Source organism: Zootermopsis nevadensis, unplaced genomic scaffold (assembly GCF_977971745.1).
Source record: "Zootermopsis nevadensis isolate Lab colony 2312 unplaced genomic scaffold, Znev_1.0 Znev_ptg000026l, whole genome shotgun sequence".
Classification (NCBI taxonomy): Eukaryota; Metazoa; Arthropoda; class Insecta; order Blattodea; family Termopsidae; genus Zootermopsis; species Zootermopsis nevadensis.
The window spans coordinates 1,562,370-1,586,500 of record NW_028259158.1 but is presented as its reverse complement, the minus strand read 5'-3'; the positions used below and the strand labels follow the sequence as shown (position 1 = coordinate 1,586,500).

The 24,131-nt window shown below is 37.5% G+C and overlaps 2 protein-coding genes across 2 annotated transcripts in view; one reads left to right on the top strand and one right to left on the bottom strand.

Annotated features, from left to right (window-relative positions):
• The window catches only part of LOC147872590 (peroxisomal multifunctional enzyme type 2-like), a 35,247-nt gene that overhangs the window by 6,111 nt on the left and 5,005 nt on the right, over nt 1-24,131 (bottom strand). The window contains exons 10-24 of the mRNA XM_087356223.1: nt 23,340-23,463; nt 22,989-23,161; nt 22,416-22,592; nt 21,507-21,668; nt 18,467-19,055; nt 17,877-18,039; nt 16,426-16,533; nt 10,632-11,061; nt 9,886-10,035; nt 9,304-9,401; nt 8,723-8,810; nt 8,258-8,478; nt 7,688-7,899; nt 6,941-7,154; nt 6,084-6,220 (exon numbers count right to left, since the gene is read on the bottom strand). Of these exons, the coding sequence (XP_087212349.1) occupies nt 18,873-19,055; nt 21,507-21,668; nt 22,416-22,592; nt 22,989-23,161; nt 23,340-23,463 (819 nt within the window). The 3' untranslated portion in view covers nt 6,084-6,220; nt 6,941-7,154; nt 7,688-7,899; ... (6 more) ...; nt 17,877-18,039; nt 18,467-18,872. The remainder of the gene's footprint in view (nt 1-6,083; nt 6,221-6,940; nt 7,155-7,687; nt 7,900-8,257; nt 8,479-8,722; nt 8,811-9,303; nt 9,402-9,885; nt 10,036-10,631; nt 11,062-16,425; nt 16,534-17,876; nt 18,040-18,466; nt 19,056-21,506; nt 21,669-22,415; nt 22,593-22,988; nt 23,162-23,339; nt 23,464-24,131) is intronic.
• LOC147872591 (translocon-associated protein subunit beta-like) lies at nt 16,533-19,656 on the top strand. The gene is made up of 2 exons (XM_087356224.1): nt 16,533-18,149; nt 18,682-19,656. The coding sequence occupies exons 1-2, from the start codon at nt 17,577-17,579 to the stop codon at nt 18,766-18,768; spliced, it is 660 nt and encodes a 219-aa protein (XP_087212350.1). The 5' UTR covers nt 16,533-17,576; the 3' UTR covers nt 18,769-19,656.

Genomic DNA, 24,131 nt, shown 5'->3' with positions numbered 1-24,131 from the left:
TCTCAAGACTTGGGAGTCTAGTCCTGATAGGGATGGGACAGGTCAAATTTAGAAGGAAAAATTTTCAAATTTTTCGAAAAATCAAAAAACGCTGCAAACCTTCTGAAATGCGCACAAAACCAAAAATTTTCGGAAAATTCGGAAAAAAATTAAAAGTTGAAAATTTTCAAAAATTCTTAGTTTTGTGCGCTTTTTGGACGATTTGCCACGTTTTTCGATTTTTCGAAATTTTTTGAAAAAATTGAAATTTCTCAAAGGGGTACCCCCTTTGAGAATTTTCAAAATTTTTCGAAATTTTAAAAAAATTGAAAACGACTGCAAATGGCGTGAAACGCCAAGAAAACTAAGAATTTTCAAAAAAAAATTCAATTCAGCTAAGACAGGTGAGGCACAGCCCTAAACAAGCAGACAAGTCTTGGGACAATAACTTCTCAAGACTTGGGACGAGTGACTTCTCAAGACTTGGGACAAGAATACAATACTTTTATTTTCCGTCGTTTCACAAGCTTATTGTTAAAATTACATAAAATTTCACATAAAATTGTTACATTTTTAAAATTGACGACATGTTTCGATATACAATTCTATCATCGTCAGGTCTATCAAAATTAAAATCTGGTGTATCTGTTGCTCTGCTTATATTGATTTTACCCGTTTTTGATTTTATTACATCTCCAGGCTTCTTCCATTTAATTTTGGAGACTGCGCCTGGGTGCCTATATCTGTAAAATCAATTTTAATTTTCATATCGTGATTCTGGCTACCGACATAGGAAATGGAATAATTTTACTCTAATTTTATATTTAAGGAATTACTCAAATATATCGTATTACAAGCAAAAGAAATGCAATCACAAAATATAAAGTATTATAACATACCGGGTTGTGTGTGATGTGCGTGTCCGTTGTTATTGAATGGCAGACAGCAACTGAGTTGTGAGTATCGTGTGTGGCTATATATAGGTGAAAGTTGTTTAGGGGGTTGGGTCAATGGACTGTAGAATGTTAAATATCGGATTGTTCGTGTAAATGTTGCTGTCGTTTAATGCAAGGTTTTGTTTATGTGTTCTTTGTATATGATATTTCTCTCTGGTGTCTCTATGTCGTTTGTTTTGTATTATTTTTATAATGTCCATTGTATGTTCTATTTTGTTGTATGAATGTCCTGTGTTTAATATATGCTTTGCATATGCTGAATGGTCTTTATTATGTTTTATTGCTGTAATATGCTCTTTATATCTTTGATTAAAGGTGCGTCCAGTTTGGCCTATATAGGTTAACGGGCAATCATTGCATTTTAATCTATATATGCCTGGTTTTTCGTATTGATTTGTTGTGTCTATTTGTGGTTTTTGTTTCAAGATGTTTTTTATAGTGTTTTTTGTTCTAAATGCTATTTTTATGTTATTTGTTTTAAATGTTTTTGTTATATATTTGGTTTCTTTTCCTATATATGTGAATGTGGCCCATTTGTTTTGTTTATTTTCGTTTCCGTCTTCATTTATGTTGTTTATATTGTTTATTTTATTTTTGGGTTTTAATTCATAATTATTATATCCGTTTTCTATTAGAATTTGTTTTATTGTGTTACATTCAATTTGTTTGTTTTCTGTGGTTATGGGATATGTATTTTTTCTGTTTATTAAGTAGTTAATAGCCATCCGTTTATGTTCATTCGGATGGCATGAAGAGGCATGAATTATGGTGCTTGTATTTGTGGGCTTTCTGTATATTTTGAATTCGAAGTTATTTTCGTTTCGTATTATAGTTAGATCTAAATAATTTAATTTGTTATTTTGTTCTTTTTCTAAAGTGAATTGTATATTTTGATTTATGTTGTTAAATTCATTTAAAACATTTTTTATATCTGTATTTTTTCCATCAAAAATCATGAGTATATCGTCAACATATCTACTATAGTATTTAATTTGATATTTATTTAATATATTTACTATGTAATCATGTTCGAGATATTGTAAGAATATTTCAGATAATATGCTCGAGGTGGGAGCTCCCATAGGTAATCCTGTTTCTTGTTTCCAATATTCATTGTTGAATTGGAAATAATTTTGGTTAATAATAATGTTAGTTATATTTGTAATTTCATTTATTAGATCTGTATTTATATTCTGTCTATTTAGAATATCTCTTATAATATCTCGTAGCATGCTTGTTGGAATATTTGTATACATATTATTGATGTCAAAAGAACAAATTTCTATATTTTTATTATTATGAAAATTTAATTGTTGGATTTCATTTATTAATTTTATAGAATTTGTTATATTAAAGGTATTTGGTAAATTACAATATTCTTTTAAAATGTTTTGTATTTTTATTGCTATTTTATATGCAGGGGCTGATGTCCAATTTATTAATGGTCTGATAGAATATGGGTTCTTATGTAGTTTAATTTTTCCTGTGATGATTGGTGCGGTGTATGATTATAGTATTGTGTTTTGGGATGGTTAAAAATGTTATTACACTTTTGGGTTGTGAAACGACGGAAAATAAAAGTATTGTATTGAGGAACACAAGCAGGATGCAATTAAGATATAAGTTGGGACAAGAACTTCTCAACACTTGGGACAAGGACTTCTGAAGACTTGGGACAAGTGACTTCTCAAGACTTGGGAGTCTAGTCCTGATAGGGATGGGACAGGTCAAATTTAGAAGGAAAATTTTTTGAAATTTTTCGAAAAATCAAAAAACGCTGCAAACCTTCTGAAATGCGCACAAAACCAAAAATTTTCGGAAAATTCGGAAAAAAATTAAAAGTTGAAAATTTTCAAAAATTCTTAGTTTTGTGCGCTTTTTGGACGATTTGCCACGTTTTTCGATTTTTCGAAATTTTTCGAAAAAATTGAAATTTCTCAAAGATTGAGAATTTTCAAAATTTTTCGAAATTTTAAAAAAATTAAAAACGACTGCAAATGGCGCGAAACGCTAAGAAAACTAAGAATTTTCGAAAAAATTTGAATTCAGCTGACAGGTGAGGCACAGCCCTAAACAAGCAGACAAGACTTGGGACAATAACTTCTCAAGACTTGGGACGAGTGACTTGTCAAGACTTGGGACAAGAACTTCTCAAGACTTGGGACAAGAACTTCTCAAGACTTGTGATGAGTGACTTCTCAAGACTTGGGACAAGAACTTCTCAAGACTTGGGACAAGAACTTCTCAAGACTTGCGAGGAGTGACTTCTCAAGACTTGGGACAAGAACTTCTCAAGACTTGGGACAAGTGACTTCTCAAGACTTGGGACAAGAACTTCTCAAGACTTGGGACGAGTGACTTCTCAAGACTTGGGACAAGGACTTCTCAAGACTTGGGACAAGAACTTCTCAAGACTTAAAACGAGTGACTTCTCAAGACTTGGGACAAGTGACTTCTCAAGACTTGGGACGAGTGACTTCTCAAGACTTGGGACGAGTGACTTCTCAAGACTTGGGACAAGTGATTTCTCAAGACTTGGGACAAGGACTTCTCAAGACTTGGGACAAGTGACTTCTCAAGACTTGGGAGTCTAGTCGTGATAGGGATGGGACAGGTCAAATTTAGAAGGAAATTTAGAAGGTAGTCTCGTGTGTGAATCACGTACGTCATTGCTAAAATAAACCCCTGCCTTGTCTTGGAAGTGGAAGTGTCAATGACTGATTTCAAATCAGATTAAAATTTCAAAACTCCTTTGCGTTCGTCGGACTCCGTGAGAGACAATAATAACTCTACATGATCGGAAAAATCAACTACCTTTGCACTACAATAATTTTATTCACCGTCTTTACACAAGCTTATAGATTGTTAAAATCACATAAAATTATAACATTTCAACATATGATATTGTTACATTTTAAAATGACGACATGTTTCGATGTTCATTCCATCATCGTCAGGTCTATCAATTAAAATTAAAAACTGTTGCACTTGCTGCCCTGCGTATACTGATTTGTTCTACCCGTTAGATTTTATTTGTTTAACCTCCAGGCTTCTTCCATTTAATTTTTGAAGACTGCGCCTGGATGTCTTAAATCTGCAAAATCAATTTTAATTTTCATATCCTGATCCTGGCTACTGACATAGGAAATGGAATAATTTTAAAGAATTACTCAATATATCGTAATACAAGCAAAAGAAAAGTAATCACAAAATATTTAAAGTATTATAACATACCGGGTTGTGTGTGAGGTGCGTGTCCGATATTAATCTACCAAATACGTTTAACATAACAAATTCTATAAAATTAATAAACGAAATCCAACAATTGAATTTTCATAATAATAAAATTATACAAATTTGTTCTTTTGACATCAATAATATGTATACAAATATTCCAACAATCATGCTACGAGATATTGTAAGAGATATTCTAAATAGACAGAATATAAATACAGATCTAATAAATGAAATTACAAATATAACTAACATTATTATTAACCAAAATTATTTCCAATTCAACAATGAATATTGGAAACAAGAAACAGGGTTACCCATGGGAGCTCCAACCTCGAGCATATTATCTGAAATATCCTTACAATATCTCGAGCATGATTATATAGTAAATATATTAAACAAATATCAAATCAAATACTATAGTAGATATGTTGATGATATACTCATGATTTTTGATGCAAAAAATACAAATATAAAAAATGTTTTAAATGAATTTAACAACATAAATCAAAATATACAATTCACTTTAGAAACAGAACAAAATAACAAATTAAATTATTTAGATCTAACTATAATACGAAACGAAAACAACTCTGAATTCAAAATATACAGAAAACCTACAAATACAAGCACCATAATTCATGCCTCTTCATGCCATCCAAATGAACATTAACAAATGGCTATTAATTACTTAATAAACCGAAAAAATACATATCCCATGACCACAATAAACAAACAAATTGAATGTAACATAATAAAACAAATTCTAATAGAAAACGGATATAATAATTATGAATTAAAACCCAAAAATAAAATAAACAATGTAAACAACATAAATGAAGACAAAAACGAAAATAAACAAAACAAATGGGCCACATTCACATATATAGGAAAAGAAACCAAATATATAACAAAAACATTTAAAACAAATAACAAAAATAGCATTTAGAACAAAAAACACAATAAAAAACATCTTGAAACAAAAGCCACAAATAGACACAACAAATCAATACGAAAAACCAGGCATATATAGGTTAAAATGCAATGATTGCCCGTTAACCTATATAGGCCAAACCGGACGCACCTTTAGTCAAAGATACAAAGAGCATATTACAGCAATTAAACACAATAAAGATCATTCAGCATATGCAAAGCATATATTAAACACAGGACATACATACAACAAAATAGAACAAACAATGGACATTATAAAAATAATACAAAACAAGCGACATAGAGACACCATAGAAAAATATCATATACAAAGAACACATAAACAAAATCTTGCATTAAACGACAGTAACATCTACACGAACAATCCGATATTTAACATTCTACAGTCCATCGACCCAACCCCCTAAACAACAACTTTCACCCAATATATATAGCCATACACGATACTCACAGCTTAGTTGCAGTCTACAGCTCCGTAATATCGGACACGCACCTCACACACAACCCGGTATGTTATAATACTTTAAATATTTTGTGATTACTTTTCTTTTGCTTGTATTACGATATATTGAGTAATTCTTTAAAATTATTCCATTTCCTATGTCAGTAGCCAGGATCAGGATATGAAAATTAAAATTGATTTTGCAGATTTAAGACATCCAGGCGCAGTCTTCAAAAATTAAACGGAAGAAGCCTGGAGGTTAAACAAATAAAATCTATCGGGTAGAACAAATCAGTATACGCAGGGCAGCAAGTGCAACAGTTTTTAATTTTAATTGATAGACCTGACGATGATGGAATGAACATGGAAACATGTCGTCATTTTAAAATGTAACAATATCATATGTTGAAATGTTATAATTTTATGTGATTTTAACAATCTATAAGCTTGTGTAAAGACGGTGAATAAAATTATTGTATTGAAGAACACAAGCATGACGCAATTAAGATATAAGTTACCTTTGCACGTTGCACCAAGTACTACACCATACGCCATTCAAAGTAAGGTGATGAACGATACCGCAACACACACAAAGAGCCATTCGCCTCGAGTCCCCTCCAGAACAGGCCGCATCCACTCGTACGTGTCCGATGCACTGGCGTACATGAAACACAAACACAGATTATAAGTCAAACATACCAACCAGCAATCGCCAATGCTCAGAACTTGGATCCATAAAATGGAAAGAAAACAACACACTCGCACCATAATTTAACTGTATCACCCTTTTTTAAGTTAAAAGGGGGAGGCTCTTAGTGTCATTACATCCACCGGCAATCCCATTTTACGTAAACTGGATGTAAATGATCAATGATAAGGAGATATAAATACAATACCAATTTCAAAAGAATCAAACATGAGCATACATTTACAAAGTTCAAAACCACGACAACGAAGACTGAACCAATCTGACTCAAGTGATATCTCAACCTCTCACAAGAAATAAATAAAACACTCTCTCAAAAAAAAAGAAACTCGCCCTCAGTCTCTCACCGAGAGATAGGGAAGCTACCTTACCTATCCTGGAAATCCTCTTTCTTGGCCAAATTAAAATACCAATGCCAAACACATAAAATGAAGGCAGAGCTACCTCCAATGGAAAACATGGTAGAATACTATTATTATTATTATTCAGTGTTCTGTCTTACGACAAGTCCTTCAAACTGTGAAACTTGTTACAATGCAGATATCAAAACATCTTGTAAACATAAACAAGTGCATGTGCATGGTGGAATATTTCGCTATCTTGCCAAAGAATTTGATTGTGTGAATCATGAATTAGCACATTTCATAATCATATTTCTCGTATACTTACACAATGCATGTCAAGTAGACACAGAGATAAATCTCTCGCAGACATGAGGTCCTTCGTGATAACAGCCGATTGATTTCCTGTCGTCATATCAGTGAGCCAGCAAAGTGTTTCTGCACATACTCCACTCTTTTCCTGGCAAGCAGTAGTCATGTCAGGTGACGCATCCTTCAACCTCAGTAAAGTCCCATGGATCAATCAAGCTTCTTCTCTGCAGCTATTACCAGAAAAAAAATGCAATCACATTCAACACATCACCTAATTTAAAGGTTTCATAACCGATCCCCTTGCTCAAAATTAACCAAAAGCACAGAAAATATCCCAGCAGCTCCGGTCACTGTGCACAATACTCACACGTCAACAAAACTAAATTCCTTACCTTCGCAATTAATCACTTATTAATTAGTAAACACATCACATTAAAGGCTCCACAGCACTACACACATCACACATGTAACAAAACCACTCATTAACAAAACCTTATCACAAATAGTCACCACCCTCGTCTACAAGCTATACCTAACCTCCAATTTTGATGTCCTATGAACAATATATTCACTAGAGAATCATGAATGCCTCTAGCATACCACAGATACAGCAATTATGCCAATCTCTCACCGCACATAGGTCTTTCAACATATCAAATCTCACATTTAAGTTCACACATCTAAAGTACCTAATAAAATTGGACAGACTCATCTCTCTCACACGACAACCACATCAAATACATTCTAATGCTCATGTACTCACACAACGAATGCCTCGTTCAGACTGATATCAGTTTCTTGCGGATACGATGTTCCTTCTTTGTCCCAGCAGGTTTAATCTTCTGACATCAAGTCGGTCCGCCAACTGTTACCGCACGTACTTCAATGCTTGTCTGGCTGGCAGTACGCAGGTCACGTGACAAACAGCATGGTGCTCAGTAGAATCTGAAGGATCATTCTGTTTCTCGTAATCTGCTACTCCCAGAAAGAGAAAATACAGTCACATTCAAGAAATCAAGACATCACACTCTTCTAAGAGCACACAGTTTTACTTCACCAAGCAGTTAACACTCCTACCTTAGCCAATGAACAAGCACCTTCCATTTTCAGAAGACAAATTCTGTCAAGTTCATTACAAACCCATTCACAAGTTAACTTTAAATACGGGTCACGACAGTGTCACAACCAGCGACCTGACAAATTCTGAACTCCCTCACTCACAGATTCATACTGGAGCCTTTCTTTCCTCCCCCCCCAGCAAATTTAAAGCATTCGCCAAGTGGGCCATTATTCCACACGTCATAATACTGCAACTACAAACTCTACAACTCACACACATCACGTCAGTCCCACGCAACTTCTGTTGCCACTGATTCAGTGGATATTTAACGAACAGTTCGCTTGCCGTCTGTTTGGAACCGAGGATGTTGATCGCTGTCTCCAAGATACACGGCTCCCTCTCCTCGTGCCCCATTATGACAGCAAGGGAGTCTACAAACACCAGTCGGTCCATGCCCCTCAGGTTCGCCTGTTTTGATGTCATGGAGAAAGGACCTAAATGAAAGATTAAGAAATGGCAAGCCACTACAACACACCCAACATCTGTAGCACTTCTACTACTAAGGTGAATTCAACCGACAAGGGGCAAGAGGTAGCCGTAGCAATTAGATTTTTTTTCCATATCACCATCAGTAATGCCACTTTATCATACCTTCTGGAAGCAAAGGTGGAAACTTCACCATCAGTAATATAAATTGTTTCAATGTTGAACAATCTAAATTTATAAAACTGAACTCACCAGCTTCCTGTGATATCGCCACCATTGTGTAGTGACAAACAAGGAACACACCGTCGTAACTCTTTCATGGCTGCAGCAACAAACACTCCTACCAACATACACAACAGGCCTTACTGGCTTTTCCAGATATGAAGCAGACGCTTTCAACAAGTTCACATACTAAATGTGGTTTTAAGAGAGATTTCAGGTTCTCACAGTGGTCTTTGGGTTCTAACACCACTTGGACTTACAGAAAACCAACACAGATTATGATTTTTAAACATTTAATGGTTCGCTATATCAGCTGCAGTTATCCTTGTGACTAAGCGCAATGCCATGAGGCAGTGGGAGCATGGAGGTACACTCCATGCATTCTCAATTATAGAACAATGTGGAGGTCAGCCTCAAAATGTGGTTCCTTAAACTGGCAAAGAAAAATCACGTTCTTCATTGTTTCTTTGTAGTCTCAATAGAAGAAATAGACAAGTTCTTTATTTCATTAAAACCATTTACTACTTTTCAGGAAAAAAGGTCTTCTTCTTTCAATAATGCAATTCAGAAAATAAGTTCATTAAACAATTTACTCAAATGGATGAACTTGCCTGTGACTGCCATCTGGTGAGTGGCTCTGGCTTGCTTGTCCTGCAATCTGCACGCAATCCCATGGACTGCGGAGATCTCCACATGTGGATCATCAGAACTGCAACGGCGAATCACAATGAGTACAGATAATTACACTCACATCCTAATGTTCAGTGTACAAAATGTTGGTCACAACAGTGGCCAATGCAGTAGCTGCTTCCTAAATCAGCAACTGATGTAAAAGGGACAGAGAAAATGGGAAATCTGGGTTTATGATATGAGAAAGAAATACATTACGTGCAGATGCCTCCTGGTACTGGCAGGATACTAAACACAAACTAATTGTGATACAGCCTCTAACAGGCTCACTGTACCAGTAAATAATGAGTTCTGGGTGCTCAGAGAAAGATCTATACCAGTGCCTCATAGACTGCCATGGGACTCGCTTACAATTCTGCGTTGAAAAGCCAGTGATTAACAATCTGTTATGTCATGTTAGTACCATCAGGCTGGAAAAACATCTTTTATTTTGTACACTTTTTTAATATCAAGAATGAGGTTAGTTTTACAATATTCTTCTGCCTCCAACTGCTCTTATATACCTTGGACAGGAGAAAAGCTGCTGCACTGTATTCTCATCTTCATTAAAATTCAGGGATGCCACCAAGAAACAGCAAATTATTTCCCAGCACTGACGACGGTAACGGATCCGTCGTGCTTGACTTCAGAGCAATACATGCTGTCTCCACGACCTGGAAAACACAAGCAACAGTTTCAAGTTATAACGAGTGACAACGCAGGCCACATTCACTGGTAAGGGAAGTCAAATGTTTTAGTTACAGTAACTTTCAAGTACTGCACTTACTGTAATACTCTAAACACCTTTTCTCCACATCAGGGCGCATGTCATATTTATTTCCAGAACCTTTGGGATTCATGGACACCAACATATCATTGACTAGACTTTTATTTTGTAAGTGGACTTTGACAAATCTCAACAATAAAATAAAAATTAATTACAAGTATATAATTTTTCTATAGTCTATGCTAACCGTAATAAACGTCAAAAAGGAACGTATTATACGCGTATCAAGTCATTTAATGATCTTCCACCAACAATTAAAACTCTAAATGATTTAAAGGTGTTCAAGCCTGCATTTAAATTATTTTTCATAATTGAATTGCAGAATCTGAAGGTTATGTACATTCACATGTGAAACACATCCTTGTAATTGTGTCAAAAGTACTGAAGTTTATATGTATTGTATGAAATGATTTGTTCTCCATCCTTTGGTTTAGTCCTAAGAAGGATCTATGGAATGTAAATAAACTGTACTCTCTAACATACCTGAACAATGCAATTCCTTATCCAAGTCACAAACACTACAGGTGCTTCGTTCTGTCTGGTTCTTCACATCTCCAACTCCAAAAAAGCTGCTTCCCCATCACGCACACAACTGATCTTCTGAAACGCTGATATTCAGACAAATTAGTCCTCCATGTCTTCGTTGATACCAGTAAACACACACTACAGCTACAGTTCACATGAAAGTTGCTACTCAGTACATCCCCTGATCTCAAACTACTCTTTGAGACAGACTAGGCACTCCCACTAAATCTATAACCGTACACCTCCTCGGAAAGCAAGGTAATCGCACGAGGGCCTGAGGTCTTCCTTGTGGCATTGTGAGGCATGCTACGAACACCCCATACTTGGTCACTAGGAATCAAAAGTGGGCAACGGCTATAGTATCCCACATGCTTGCAGGCACTCCTACCTGAAACAATACCAAATACCAAAATAAATATCCGCATTGTGACACCAGTCGTAACTGCTACTACGAATGCACTCTACACCTCATCAATAATCAACTGGCCAACTAAACCAACCCTCCATGCAACCAAAATATTTCACACTTATGTCCTTCACACAAGGGAAAGATGACACACATCAATTCAAATTAACTTCCACGCCCTGGCAATATATATGAGAGTAAATCTGCACTGGACTCAGAATGCATCCTAGCAACCAAAGAAATACAGAGGGGCAGAACGCCCACGCCATTTTATCATAGGCAGGGACGGCAACGTCTGAAAAACAGCGAACTCATCCGACCTCCTTGTCATAGCAGAGTAGTAGTAAACTACGTCTTACGCAGGAAAAGTCTGAGAACTGTTGGACAAAAAACAATCTTCCACGTGCCAAATTCCTGTTGCGATAAGAAGTGAGCCTGCCAAGTGTACTGAACATACTCCACTGATTTCCTGGCAAGCAGTAGGCTGGTCAGGTGACAGACAGCTTTTCCCCGAGTAAAATCCCAAGGATCAATTAAGCTTCTTCTCTCAGCTATTCCCAGAAAGACAAAATGCATTCACTTTTAACTAACACAAATGCAAAAATAAACAGCATTCTGATGACGCAGTTGATTGAACATGTACTTTTGTTCTTGGGGAGGGGGGCACACCACACACACTTCTGAGTATATAAATGTCACTTATCAATGCCGTAAACGCCTCATGGCGTTTATTTATTTGATTCCTCGGGAATCATCGACACATAACCTCAACCGTTAAACGAGAACACCCCATCATTCCGTAACCTGATGACAGCCCACCTAGATCGCTGTTCGCACACATAAACTTACAGCACCTCCAAGACTCCGAAGACTAGACTCACGCTTACCAACACACACTCACTCTCACTCACTCTCTCTCACTCTCTCTCACTCTCTCACTCTCTCTCTCTCTCTCACTCTCTCTCTCTCTCTCTCTCTCTCTCTCTGTGCGAACTTGACCACAGCGAATTATAGTAGCGAACCCAGTAAACTACGTATTGAGCGGGAACAGAAGGGCAGCCGAATGGCATCGGCAGTTCGAGACCCAGCGGATTCTTACAGTAGTATTAAGTGTAGTATTAAGTTCTAAATATAAAACGAGGGCAGGACTGAACCGATTTCCGATTTCTGATTTCTGCCCTCTAAAAAAATAATTGAGGGTTAACGGGTGGGTGGGGAGCCGAAGATGAGAGAATGAGGGGGTTATGCAAAAATATATTTATGAGGGAGCAGCCAAAGGTGGTCCAAACAGACATCATATCAATCAACAATCTTTAACCAAAATGTGTTCAAAGCACTTGAGTCGAAAGAAAAAATCCAGCCAAATAAATCAACAAATCTGTCATCTACTGGGCATGAGATTTTTGCAAGCAAATCCAAATTCATAACAAACACCACACGCCAAACTTACAAGTTTACAAGTTTTAAAACCTTTATCCTTGCTTAACACACCACAAGCACAGAAAATACCCCGGCAGGTCACAGCACTACATAACAAAAACCAAAATCACTTCACAAATAGTCTCCACCCACGCCTACAAACGATACCTATACCAACTGGAAACAGCAATAATGTCAATCCCAAACTGCATTTACTTCTGTCAACATATCATCTCACACTTACAATCACAACATTTAAAGTGCATCCTATAGGTCAGGTAATTACACACTTCATTCATTGTCCCATCAGGTTTCCTGTTCAGATATCAAGTCAGTCTGCGAACACACTCAACAGCTTACATGACAAGCATGCAGGTTTGATGGTTTGATTTATTTCGCTGGATTGTTTCTTTTTCGACTCATATGCTTTGATGTCTGTATGTTGTTGGTATACCCCCAACTGAGCCCCCTTTTATATATTTGTGCATAACCCCCCTCATTCTATCATATTAGGCGCCCCACCCTCCCGGTAACCCACAATTATTTTTAGAGGGCAGAAATCAGAAATCAGAAATCGTTTGAGTCCTGAGTCCTGCCCTCGTTTTATATTTAGAACTTAATACTACTGTAAGAATTAAGAATTAATACTACTGTAAGAATCCGCTGGGTCTCGAACTGCCGATGTCGTATTCCGCAGGCCAGCACGCTATCCATTCGGCTACCAGGCTCCTACAAGATTACGATTCTGGATCTTCCTGATATATCGATGCCCTGCATTTCCCGCTCAATACGTAGTTTACTGGGTTCGCTACTAGAATTCGCTGTAGTCAAGTTCGCGCAGAGATAGAGAGAGAGAGTTGGTAAAATTTGTTGCGTGAATCTAGTCTTAGGTGCTGTAAGTTTATGTGTGCGAACAGCGATCTAGGTGGGCTGTCATCAGGTTACGGAATGATAGGGTGTTCTCGTTTAACGGTTGAGGTTATGTGTCGATGATTCCCGAGGAATCAAATAAATAAACGCCATGAGGCGTTTACGGCATTGATAAGTGACATTTATATACTCAGAAGTGTGTGTGGTGTGCCCCCCTCCCCAAGAACAAAAGTACATGTTCAATCAACTGCGTCATCAGAATGCTGTTTATTTTTGCATTTGTGTTAGTTAAAAGTGAATGCATTTTGTCTTTCTGGGAATAGCTGAGAGAAGAAGCTTAATTGATCCTTGGGATTTTACTCGGGGAAAAGCTGTCTGTCACCTGACCAGCCTACTGCTTGCCAGGAAATCAGTGCAGTATGTTCAGTACACTTGGCAGGCTCACTTCATATCGCAACAGAAACCTGACCTGCCTACTGCTTGTATCACAATGTTGTTGCACATTAAATCCCTTACCAGCTGTAACATTAACTTCACAAAGTTTACAGAACAGAATTGTTCCATCAGAACTAAAATATTCCTCACCGAAATCTTTAATGAAAGCTCTTAACTTTGCACTTTCAGAACACCACTTTTGGCATCTGAACTAAATGAAGGATTCACTGTAAATGCCCGAGAAATGTAGTTTCAAGTAAGAATTTCATACCCAAAATATGAATTTTATCCTCAAAATATAACCAAAATGATCCTAACCATGAATCACCAGTATTGTTCCCAACAAACTGTGGTCAACCGGTGTCCTTGAAGATCTAAACATGATTTTGTGATTGTAAATAAAATTTTCATGAAGCAGAGTCCTTGAGAAGCTAATAGTAGATCATACAGTAAAGACTGCACCAAACCCTTAATTTAGTATGACTCCTTCTTGTTCCTGTACGAACAAATATCTTTGAACAGAATGAGCAGTTGATTGATCCACTGGTTGCTTAGCCGCCTGACTGTGATTAAGAGATCAAGTGGCTAAAAGGGTGAATGAACTGACTAATTGATTCGTAGGCTATTTAATAATTATATTTCAACCGTACAAATTACTTAATACTAAGTGGGATTAGGATTATTGTGAATGGAGGATCCAAGACATGATATTGTAATCTGAACAAAATTAAACAAACAGCGATGCAAATACATAGTAATTAAATGGCTAATTTGAAGGAAAAAAAACATGCACAAACAATATTGATTATATAACTATCCACTGCTAATACTAAAGTGCCACTACATTCCTTGGGCAACACCAACCACCCACTGGTTTCTTGATTTGAACACTTTCCCAAAAAAACAGCACAATTCATGAAGCTCCTCATTATGTAATTTTCTCTCGCTGCCTGTATGTTTCTCTTAGTTACATGTATTCTGCTCATCACAGACATCAGTGCAAGACACCAAGTTTAACACCCACACAAAACAGCAGGTGAAATAAGTAGCCATTATTATCTGTAATTAAGAACTTTTCCAAAAGCAGGAACTTTGAACAATGAAGCATGAACTGGCCTTCAACCTAATAGAGAAAATAAATGTCTTAAATATACTGTCTCTTAGTATAACGATATTGCACAGTTCAGTATCACCTCACAATTGAATAAATATAGTCATTTCTTTCACTCTGATGTTGGAAACATACATGGCACCTATCACACCGTGCAAAGACGTCCATTCGACACAGCCCACACTGACAGGTTAATATTTCCCACTTATAGGACCACAGTTCCCTTGTTCTGTAGTGTCCTCTGTATCAATGAAACATTATGTCCATGTGACCATGCACTCTTTCTCCTACACAGTAACAATTCTAAGGCCATGTGATATCCCCAATTTCATCATGATCATGTAGTGACTGCTTACCATAATATACTACCAACATAATAAACAACAGGAAGCAGCAATTACCTGGCATGTCACAGCATTAGTGGGGGAGCCTACACAGACAAGACATGCAACATAAATCACATGCGTTGCGCATATGCGCATGCCAATCCAAATGTTCTTGGATCAGCACACAAGAACAAAACACAATTCTAACACACATGAAGAATCACAGCAAGGTGAAAAATCACTAACACACTGTCTGACCGGTATTCTACACTACTGTGAATGAAACAGTGATCCACAGAGCAATAAAATTAATTTAGTGTCCTACAAAACAACTCATTACAAAGATGGTTGCCTGCGACGTTGCACAAACTGATTTTTACATTAAATGGTGCAACAACCTGCAAGACAGCCACCTCCATATTCACTATCATAAGAACCTCAAAACTCAATTCAGTAATGGCAGATGACAAAGTTAAAATGAACAGAAGATCAAGAGAACTGAAATGGTAGATATTCACACCAAATTTCACAAAAACCAGTCAACTGCTGTGTAACTGAATCAGGCTAGATGGACATACACATGCAGCTTACTTAATTAATAAGACTGCTTTATAAGTCATTCAAAAACCACTGGATCAACTGGCATATTCTGATACACTATGATCAGATTCAACTGGAAGATCTGAGGAAACTGACAAAAAAAACCCTCTTCAGTCAGGACAGCAAATCCCCTGCTGAGACTTGTGCATAGGACGTAATTCATTTGAGAAACAGGAGTGCTAACACAACACTGCTATAATTTACTGGTAGAATCACTCCTTCCCAAACGAGGATTTGCACAGAATAGTTTTGTCCATGTACTACACAACAATTCAGATCATTTTTTCCTTACGCATAGGAGATATTTATTTATGGGGGATTTACACTAGTGACAGACTTCCTTCCTGTTGCTATAAAACAAGTTTGTGTCCCAAATTCCCCAAACCCTATTTCCTTCATGTATTCTAAAACACAGGTAACCCACAAATTTAGCATTCTGTACTTGCTATAGTACATTCTTTTCCAACTGAAACACATTTGCTCATCTTACATTCAGTTCACATATGAATAAAATGGGAAGAACCCTGAGAGAAGGCACAGACAGACCACAGAAATCACGTCCACAACATTCACAATAACACTCACCTGCGAGCTTCTTCATACTTAATCTGCTGTCGCAAGAACACCGCATTCTTCAGCAGTTCCTGTATGTTACCAAGGTTATCCTCTGCCCCCTCCATAGACTTCACTGCCCTGGAGAACAATACAACTGCTGAAAAAACTACACAAAGTTCTGGGAAGGTCTTGTGATTCTCACTTTTCTTCCAAATCATATATATATATATATATAGATAGATAGACACATGCACACACACCATATTTGGCGACTTTGTGTCAGGACTCAGGATCTTATTCCTTTGCCAGGCAGAAATGTCAAATGAATGAAGGTCTAAAATCACTAAGTTAATTGATTAAATAATAAGCTTTCCTTGTAACATAAAGAAATTACACTTCACATAATTCAAAATGTCAACTAGAAATGAGCAAGATGCTGCTACAAGCCTGTGGAAAAGTATTCACTTGGGAACAAGGTTCCTCTTGAATACTAGTGAACGAACAGAATTTCCTTTAAACCTTACCCAATGGCATACTCCACATCGTAGCAACGTCCCTGCAACTCATGATGCAGTCTGGTAACTTCTACCCTCTTCTCCACCATCGGGGGCAGTGCTTTGCAATGTTACGTATATAAGTTCAACATAAACAACTCAATCCATGTTTGACACGTTTTCAAACCTTTTTTAACTTTCATTTCCAATTCCGGGTCTGATGACAGAGACATCGACATGATTCTCAACACAGTTACGTTATATTACCGATAACAAAGCACATCCGTATGTGCCTAATAATTATTCCAAATAATCGCATACGAAGTACAGCCGATTAACAAACTACAGTTCTGAGTTACAAAGCATGTTACAAACTATGGAACTTCTAAACTTCCGTGTTTAACAGTGAAGCCAAAACAGTTTCATTTTAACATTGGCAACGGCTGGAACGGTATATTTTATCGTCATTAACTTTTAAATTGGTGACAATGAAGGGAACCGGAACTAATTTTTAAGTGCGGTCATTGCCAGTAGGAGTCGAATTACATGCTTTGTTGCTTGTGAGTTGGCAACGAGTTGGAAGTTTTGATAAAGAAGTGCCATTCCGTTGGGAAAGATTCGAAGTACTCGTGCGTACAACACGTTGGGGAGTGTATAAATTAATATTTCGTTAAAAGTCTTGAAAGAATGAAATTTATAAGTATTTTTGTTCTCGCAGCCCTAGCTGCTTATGTAGATGGTAATGAGGAGGAAGAAACGGGTGCCAGATTGCTAATTTCGAAACAGATACTGAATAGATATCTGGTTGAAGACATGGACATAGTAGCTGGGATATTTAGATGTCATATTGTTTCAGAAAAATTATCGTCCGGTTGTTTTTGCAGAATAGAAATTTTTACATATCATAGGCCGTTTATGTTACAAGCCAAAGAATATGGAGCATCTCATGATAATATTGTATTTAGTACCCATATAATACCAACATACCTCATAAACTTGTTTGATTATAACACACAACATTCTTTGCAGTACACACTATATAATGTTGGCACAAGTACTGCTCTTGGTGTTAAGCTGAGTGACAGTAGCTTTCACAAAGAGGCCTTCACTTTGGTGGGTGGTCAGCTCAACATCAAGATTGACAGGATCCCTGCAGGGACAAATGTATCTCATGTAGTAGTTGTCAGACCAAGGAAATATGGATACTTCAACTTCACAGCTGCAGAAGTCAACCACAGACCAACAGAGGATGCCTCTGAAGTGAGTTATCACTTGCATGGACCGTGGTCAAAATTTATAGAAATGTTTGTAATTTCCATTGTGCTGGTCCTAAATTATATATTTAGAATGTACAGGAAGCCATTGTAAAATAATGAGCATAAAACACAAATTCTTCAGATTGATAAAATGATTTTCATTTTGAAACATTTAAATATTACTTGGAAAATCCATCTATGGACACCATACTTGTTTCTGTCTGCTTCTCTGATATTCAAAGCTCATAATTAAAATGAACTGAGGACTGAATATAGCTAACATCAAAGCTAAAATTGAATATTAATCTCCAAACTTCTTACAAGTCTTCCAAGTGGTGTTCCTCAGGTTTCACCATCAAATTTCTGCATACATTTCATTTTTCCAGAACTTCTTGACAAATACATATGCCACAGCCTGTAATCATGTAAAATTCCTAAGTTTATCTCTTGTTTTGTTTTTTGGGTTTCTGTTAACATCGTCACACACTGCTCCTGTAGGACGCAACAGAAATGCATAACAAGTCTTTCCGTTTCAGCTGCAAGTGGCCGTGACAAGCGAACCCGGCGAGGGTCTCATCATTGCCTTCCGTGACTATGATAAGAAAACCCTGTCTCTCAAATGAGATACAAACCCAAGATCTGCCAGATATGAAGTAGGAGAGTTAACCGCACAGACAAAACGTTTAACCGATGAAAGTTTTAAGTTAGTCTGTATAAAATTTACTCTCTAACAGTGCTGTAAATCCATGACAACTGTGTGATACATACTCCAGGTGGCAACAGTATTGCCATCTTTGGTGATGTTGTACTGGAACACACCACCGATCTTCTTGGCACGCTCTGGGTTTGCCGCAACCCGCTTTTTCAGCAAGTCAAACACACCATCCGAATCCAGCGCTGATGTGGATGCCTGCACCAACAATGCAACCTCACATTACAGTTTACAAAGCCACCAACATCATACACCATTTCTGCATGTCTCTAGGAACCTGTTAACTCTCTGGTGATAGAAAACGAAGGTCGAACATTGCCAATACCAAACAGTATCACTAGCTGCAGGACCAAGCCACTTTGGCACAGTTCAAACACATCTGTATTTGTCTAAGATCCAGCTTAATATTATCCTCCCCTTAAATTCTCAGTCTTACTTATGTCCAATTTTTTTAACAGGATTCCCACCAAACTATGCATACATTATGTGTTTTCATCTTATGAACAACACATTTAGTCCTTTAGTTCACTATCCTAAGAATCCACTTATTTGATCCTTCAAGATCCCAAATAATATTTGGTTGTTTTCAAACACAATTTAGGTTCTTCACACAAAGAAAGAAACCATATTTTACAACCATACAAAAGTGGAAAAATATGGATATGATGTAATTTGATCTTTAGCATTACTGAGAGTAGTTTCGATGGTTACACACTCTGTAATCAATAATGAGTACTTCCTGAACGTGTTAAATATTTATGAATACTATATTTTTAGCTTAAAAACAAATGCAAAACAATGTTCATATTTTCATTCTATGTCAGGACATGAGATGTGCCTCTCAACTACAAATTCCAGTTTTCACTTCCCTCACCTTGGTGGACCTCATCACAGCAGGCATAGTGACTGACTGATGCAACCAGCATACATCAGAGCTACTCACTTGTGTTTCTTCCATGACCTTGAACACAGCTACTGTACTGTACTGTACTGTACATGTTATCAAGACAACCTTACATGTAGGCTAAAGTGCAAAGTCTTTCCTGCCTCCTTGACAGTGACTCAGCTAGTCAAAAAACTTACTGCTTTTACAAAACAAAGGTTCATTATTCTGTTAGACAAAACACACACAAATGGCCATATCATGACTCGGCTCCACCCCCAGCATCATGCCAAAAAATTTTTCCAAGTCTAAGCCAATTTCTGACCTAATGACATTTTACATAAACAAGTGTAGTGAAACAATGTATTCATGTGACAACTTCTCTTTGTCTCCCACAGTTCACTATTCACAAAGCACTAAGTGAACTGTACAAATCGTGAAGTTTCTTCCTCACTTTGCCCACTGAAGATGCAAATATCTTGAGAAATTGATTTGCAGATATTTACCATAAGCTGGAAATGTAACTAGGAAAGAGAAAACAAAGAAATTCCATAGAGCTTTTGAGTAACCTCTGAAGACCAACTAGGAAATTAAAGAAAATAATTAACCCCTTCAGCCACAGTGAAGGTGCATAATATTCTATCAATCCATTGTTACCTCAAAGAAAACACAACACGTCTCCACGACAACACTAAACTAGTTAATGCTGCTTAGAGAAATAAATTACTGTTTATTCTGAGATCAATATAAAACCCACATTATATATTCTGTGGGCAAAATGCAGAGATAATGACTGTTACAGCAGGTGGTACATACAGTTACAACTCAGCTTTAAAGGGTTAAAATGGATCTTACTGAAGATGTGATACTAGCAATGCTGTAATGTTTGGGATCTTAACAAAAAGGAAACATAACCTTGTCACTGAGAGTAACAAATTGCTAGGCTGAACAATGCAGGTTATCACAAGATAACAGAATATCAGTTACACTTTATATCGATTATAAACACAACTTGCAATCTGTAGGAACAAACACCACACAGCTCAGGCCTGCCTCATGGACTTATCTTGAACCACTTGAACACAATCCACAACCTAACACCCAGTATTTTAAAGAACCATTTTAATATTACACTCCCATCTATGAGTTGGTCTCTGAAGCCATCTCTTCCCTCAGGTTTTCCACACAAAATTCTGTACTCATTTCATGTCTTGCTCATGCATGCTGTATGCCCTGCCCATCAGAGCTTTCTTATCATTTTACTAAAAATCCAGAATTAAATCTTATATTTGGCTCATTAAACCCACACTAAATTAAACATTCTCCAACACACAATTACAGAATTTACATCAAAATGTACATTTATATTAAGTAAGCTTTACATGCAAACAACACAGCTCAAATACTTCGTCTTGTTTAGTAGCAGTGTACTGCATAATCAAATTGCATTTTTCTGTGAGGAACCTGCAATATGTGTGACTTTTTATTTCCACTGCGTAGACATGAAATTTGACACAAAAATTTCATTGGAAAAGCTGAAAGGAAAACAGTACTTGGGAGATCTACACACACACACAGACATTACTAAAATGCACCTTAGAGAAATATGATGTGAAGAGATAGATAGGACTCAACCAGCTCATGACAGAGCATAAGGGCAGAATTATGTGAACGTGATGAAAGGCCAGCAGCAACGAAATTTCTCACCAGCAGAACAACCATCATCAAAGATGATCTTGGCCCATCAGTCAGCCACAAAAACGTACCTTGTGCTGCGGGACGGATGCCTCGGTGAGATCGACATATGCGCCAGATATCACCACGCTCCCCGTCTCTTTCACCTTGGTCTGAAAGTGGATACGGTTCCCCTGTTGCCACATGTCAGTCTGTAGTGTCTGCCCAGGGATAACCGGCTTGCTGAACCGAGCCTGTAAACCAGTGACAGTCATCATTTTCTTCATACCCTCACACTCTGATGGCCTGTGTAGTGCAACGATCTAAACCATATTAATGGGGATATCAGGTTGCATCTAAGTCCAGTTTCTGACTATCCTTCTCAGGCTAATCAGAGTTCTCCTCAGTCCCTCCAAAGAACTTCCAGCATAGTAACATGAAAATTAATATTACTGCCCCTTTCCAAATTCATACCCATTCATTATCCTCTCATTCTATCTGATGCTATATAACCTCTGAAAATGAAACACATTCATGAAATAACATCATATTTAACAATCTCTCTGATGGAAAAAAAGTACAAAGAACTTACAAAGCAACAAGATGATAAAATTAAAAAAAAGAGACTGAAATGGTAAAATGTTATGAACAGTCCTCCGGAATTACAACTTAGAAATCTACTATCAAGCCACACCATTGCACCATGCTTCACATGAATATTTTTTTACTTACCATAGGCCTCCCTTAACGTATCCACTGTGAATGGGAGTCACGGTTATGAAGTATTCCAACAGGGATGCGAGAAAATAGGAAAGCATGTGGAAAGAATAAGAAAGTACAATGACTGACATCAACTGAACTGTACATCAGACACGGAAGAGGCAAGTGAAAAATGCTGTGAACACAAACAATCCATAGAACAACAGAAAGAGGGTGCTGGAATGTTATCATGAGAATTTGAAAATAGGAAAGCCCCAAAAAGAGAAGTTTCTATTACACACCTTTATGGCTTTGAATTTGGTTGGATCATTATCCGCATACTGCTGTAGGACATGGCGGGCTGAGAAGCCCAGCGAACACAGACCGTGCAGGATGGGCCGATCAAATCCACCAAATGCAGCCACATTCGGGTCAATGTGAAGTGGGTTGCGGTCTCCAGACAGTCGGTAGAGTGCAGCCTGCAGGAAATAATGTTGAAGTGAAGAAACATTGACAATTAATTTGTAGGTGTGTTTATGATCTCTCTCCATACTAAATTCTACAGACTTAGCTGCAGTGTTTCATTAGTCATAATTTTCACACACAGCAATAAGTGCAGATTCAAAGCAGTCAGCATTTTCAGTCTACATCAAATAATCTTAAGGATGCACATTTTACAAAGCTCTATCACCACAAATATGTCAAGATCTTAATTAGATTGTGCTTCTTCTCCATATTTCACACGTTAGTACTACTGACAGAAGAAACTAAAAATACATACACAGAATAAGAAAAGTTACATTCACCCCCCCCCCCCCTCAAAGAAAAATAACCAAAGAGCCTCACACGTAACACATGCTTCCCTCTATTCTGACCTGATCAAGAGACGTGTGTTGCTCAACAGACAAATCAGGAATCCGCTTTGGTGGTTCTGCTGTTGGCACATCATAGGGTGAAGTACGCTTGTCTGTAACACCCTTCATTCCAACAGCAAATGTTGTCAGCAGGGACTGTGCCACCTTCTCACCACTTTCATCAAATGTCTCCACTGCAATAATGACAACAGACAGCAACTGAATTTGTATCACCTTGAAGACTAGACTTTTAAACCACTTATATTCCCCCTAGCCTAGACAGATCAATGAAAAAGAGACACGTTACAACTGCACGAACCAAGTTGACAGAAGTTACAAATGGAATGATCATACTGCACAATTTTATCTCACCTTCCACCAGCACAACAGTCCCGGATCCCTTGTCCAACACATCCACCACCTTGCAGTGCACCTCAAGAGTCCCTTCACTGTTGATGGGACGCAGAACCTCCAAGTACTGCTCACCATGCAACATCTGGCAACATAGCAGCAACACGATCCTCCTCAGTCAACTCCAATTATGTACTCAATCGTTTCTCATTCCTTTGTGCCTCATCAGCAACCCTAAGGTTCATAATCCAATCAGTCTCTACGTCGAAACCACTGAACTATCTTTAAGTTAGCAGAACTTCTCGAATCCATTTAGTGGAAAGAAAGAAAGAAATACTTTATGATATATCTGCAAAAACAACTGAATACTGTCATTTGTTTACATGACCGAGTGGCATGCCAGTGGGAAGCATCTACACTTTGTGCAGCTCACTGAATCAGTGTGAATTCTATCCTCACTCTCTCTATGGTGCAGGATATTCTTTGAAAAACTGACTGTATACTTGGCTTCTCAAAAAATAGAACACTTTCTTTATAGAAGCCAAAGGTTCATCACTGAGTTCACAAAAGCCTGCCATAAGACTAACCTGAGCCAGCTGCATCCAGTTTGCTCCATAGATTCCTATCTCCCAAAGGTCCATCTTAATGCCATCCCACCTACGCCAATGTCTCACCCACAATCTCCTCCCTTCAGGCCTTCTAACCAATATCTTGTAAACACCCCACCCCTCCACAATGCGTTCCGCATGTCCCGCCCGTCTTATCCTCCTCGATTTAATCGCCCTAACAGTATCAAGTGAGGGGTACAGTCCG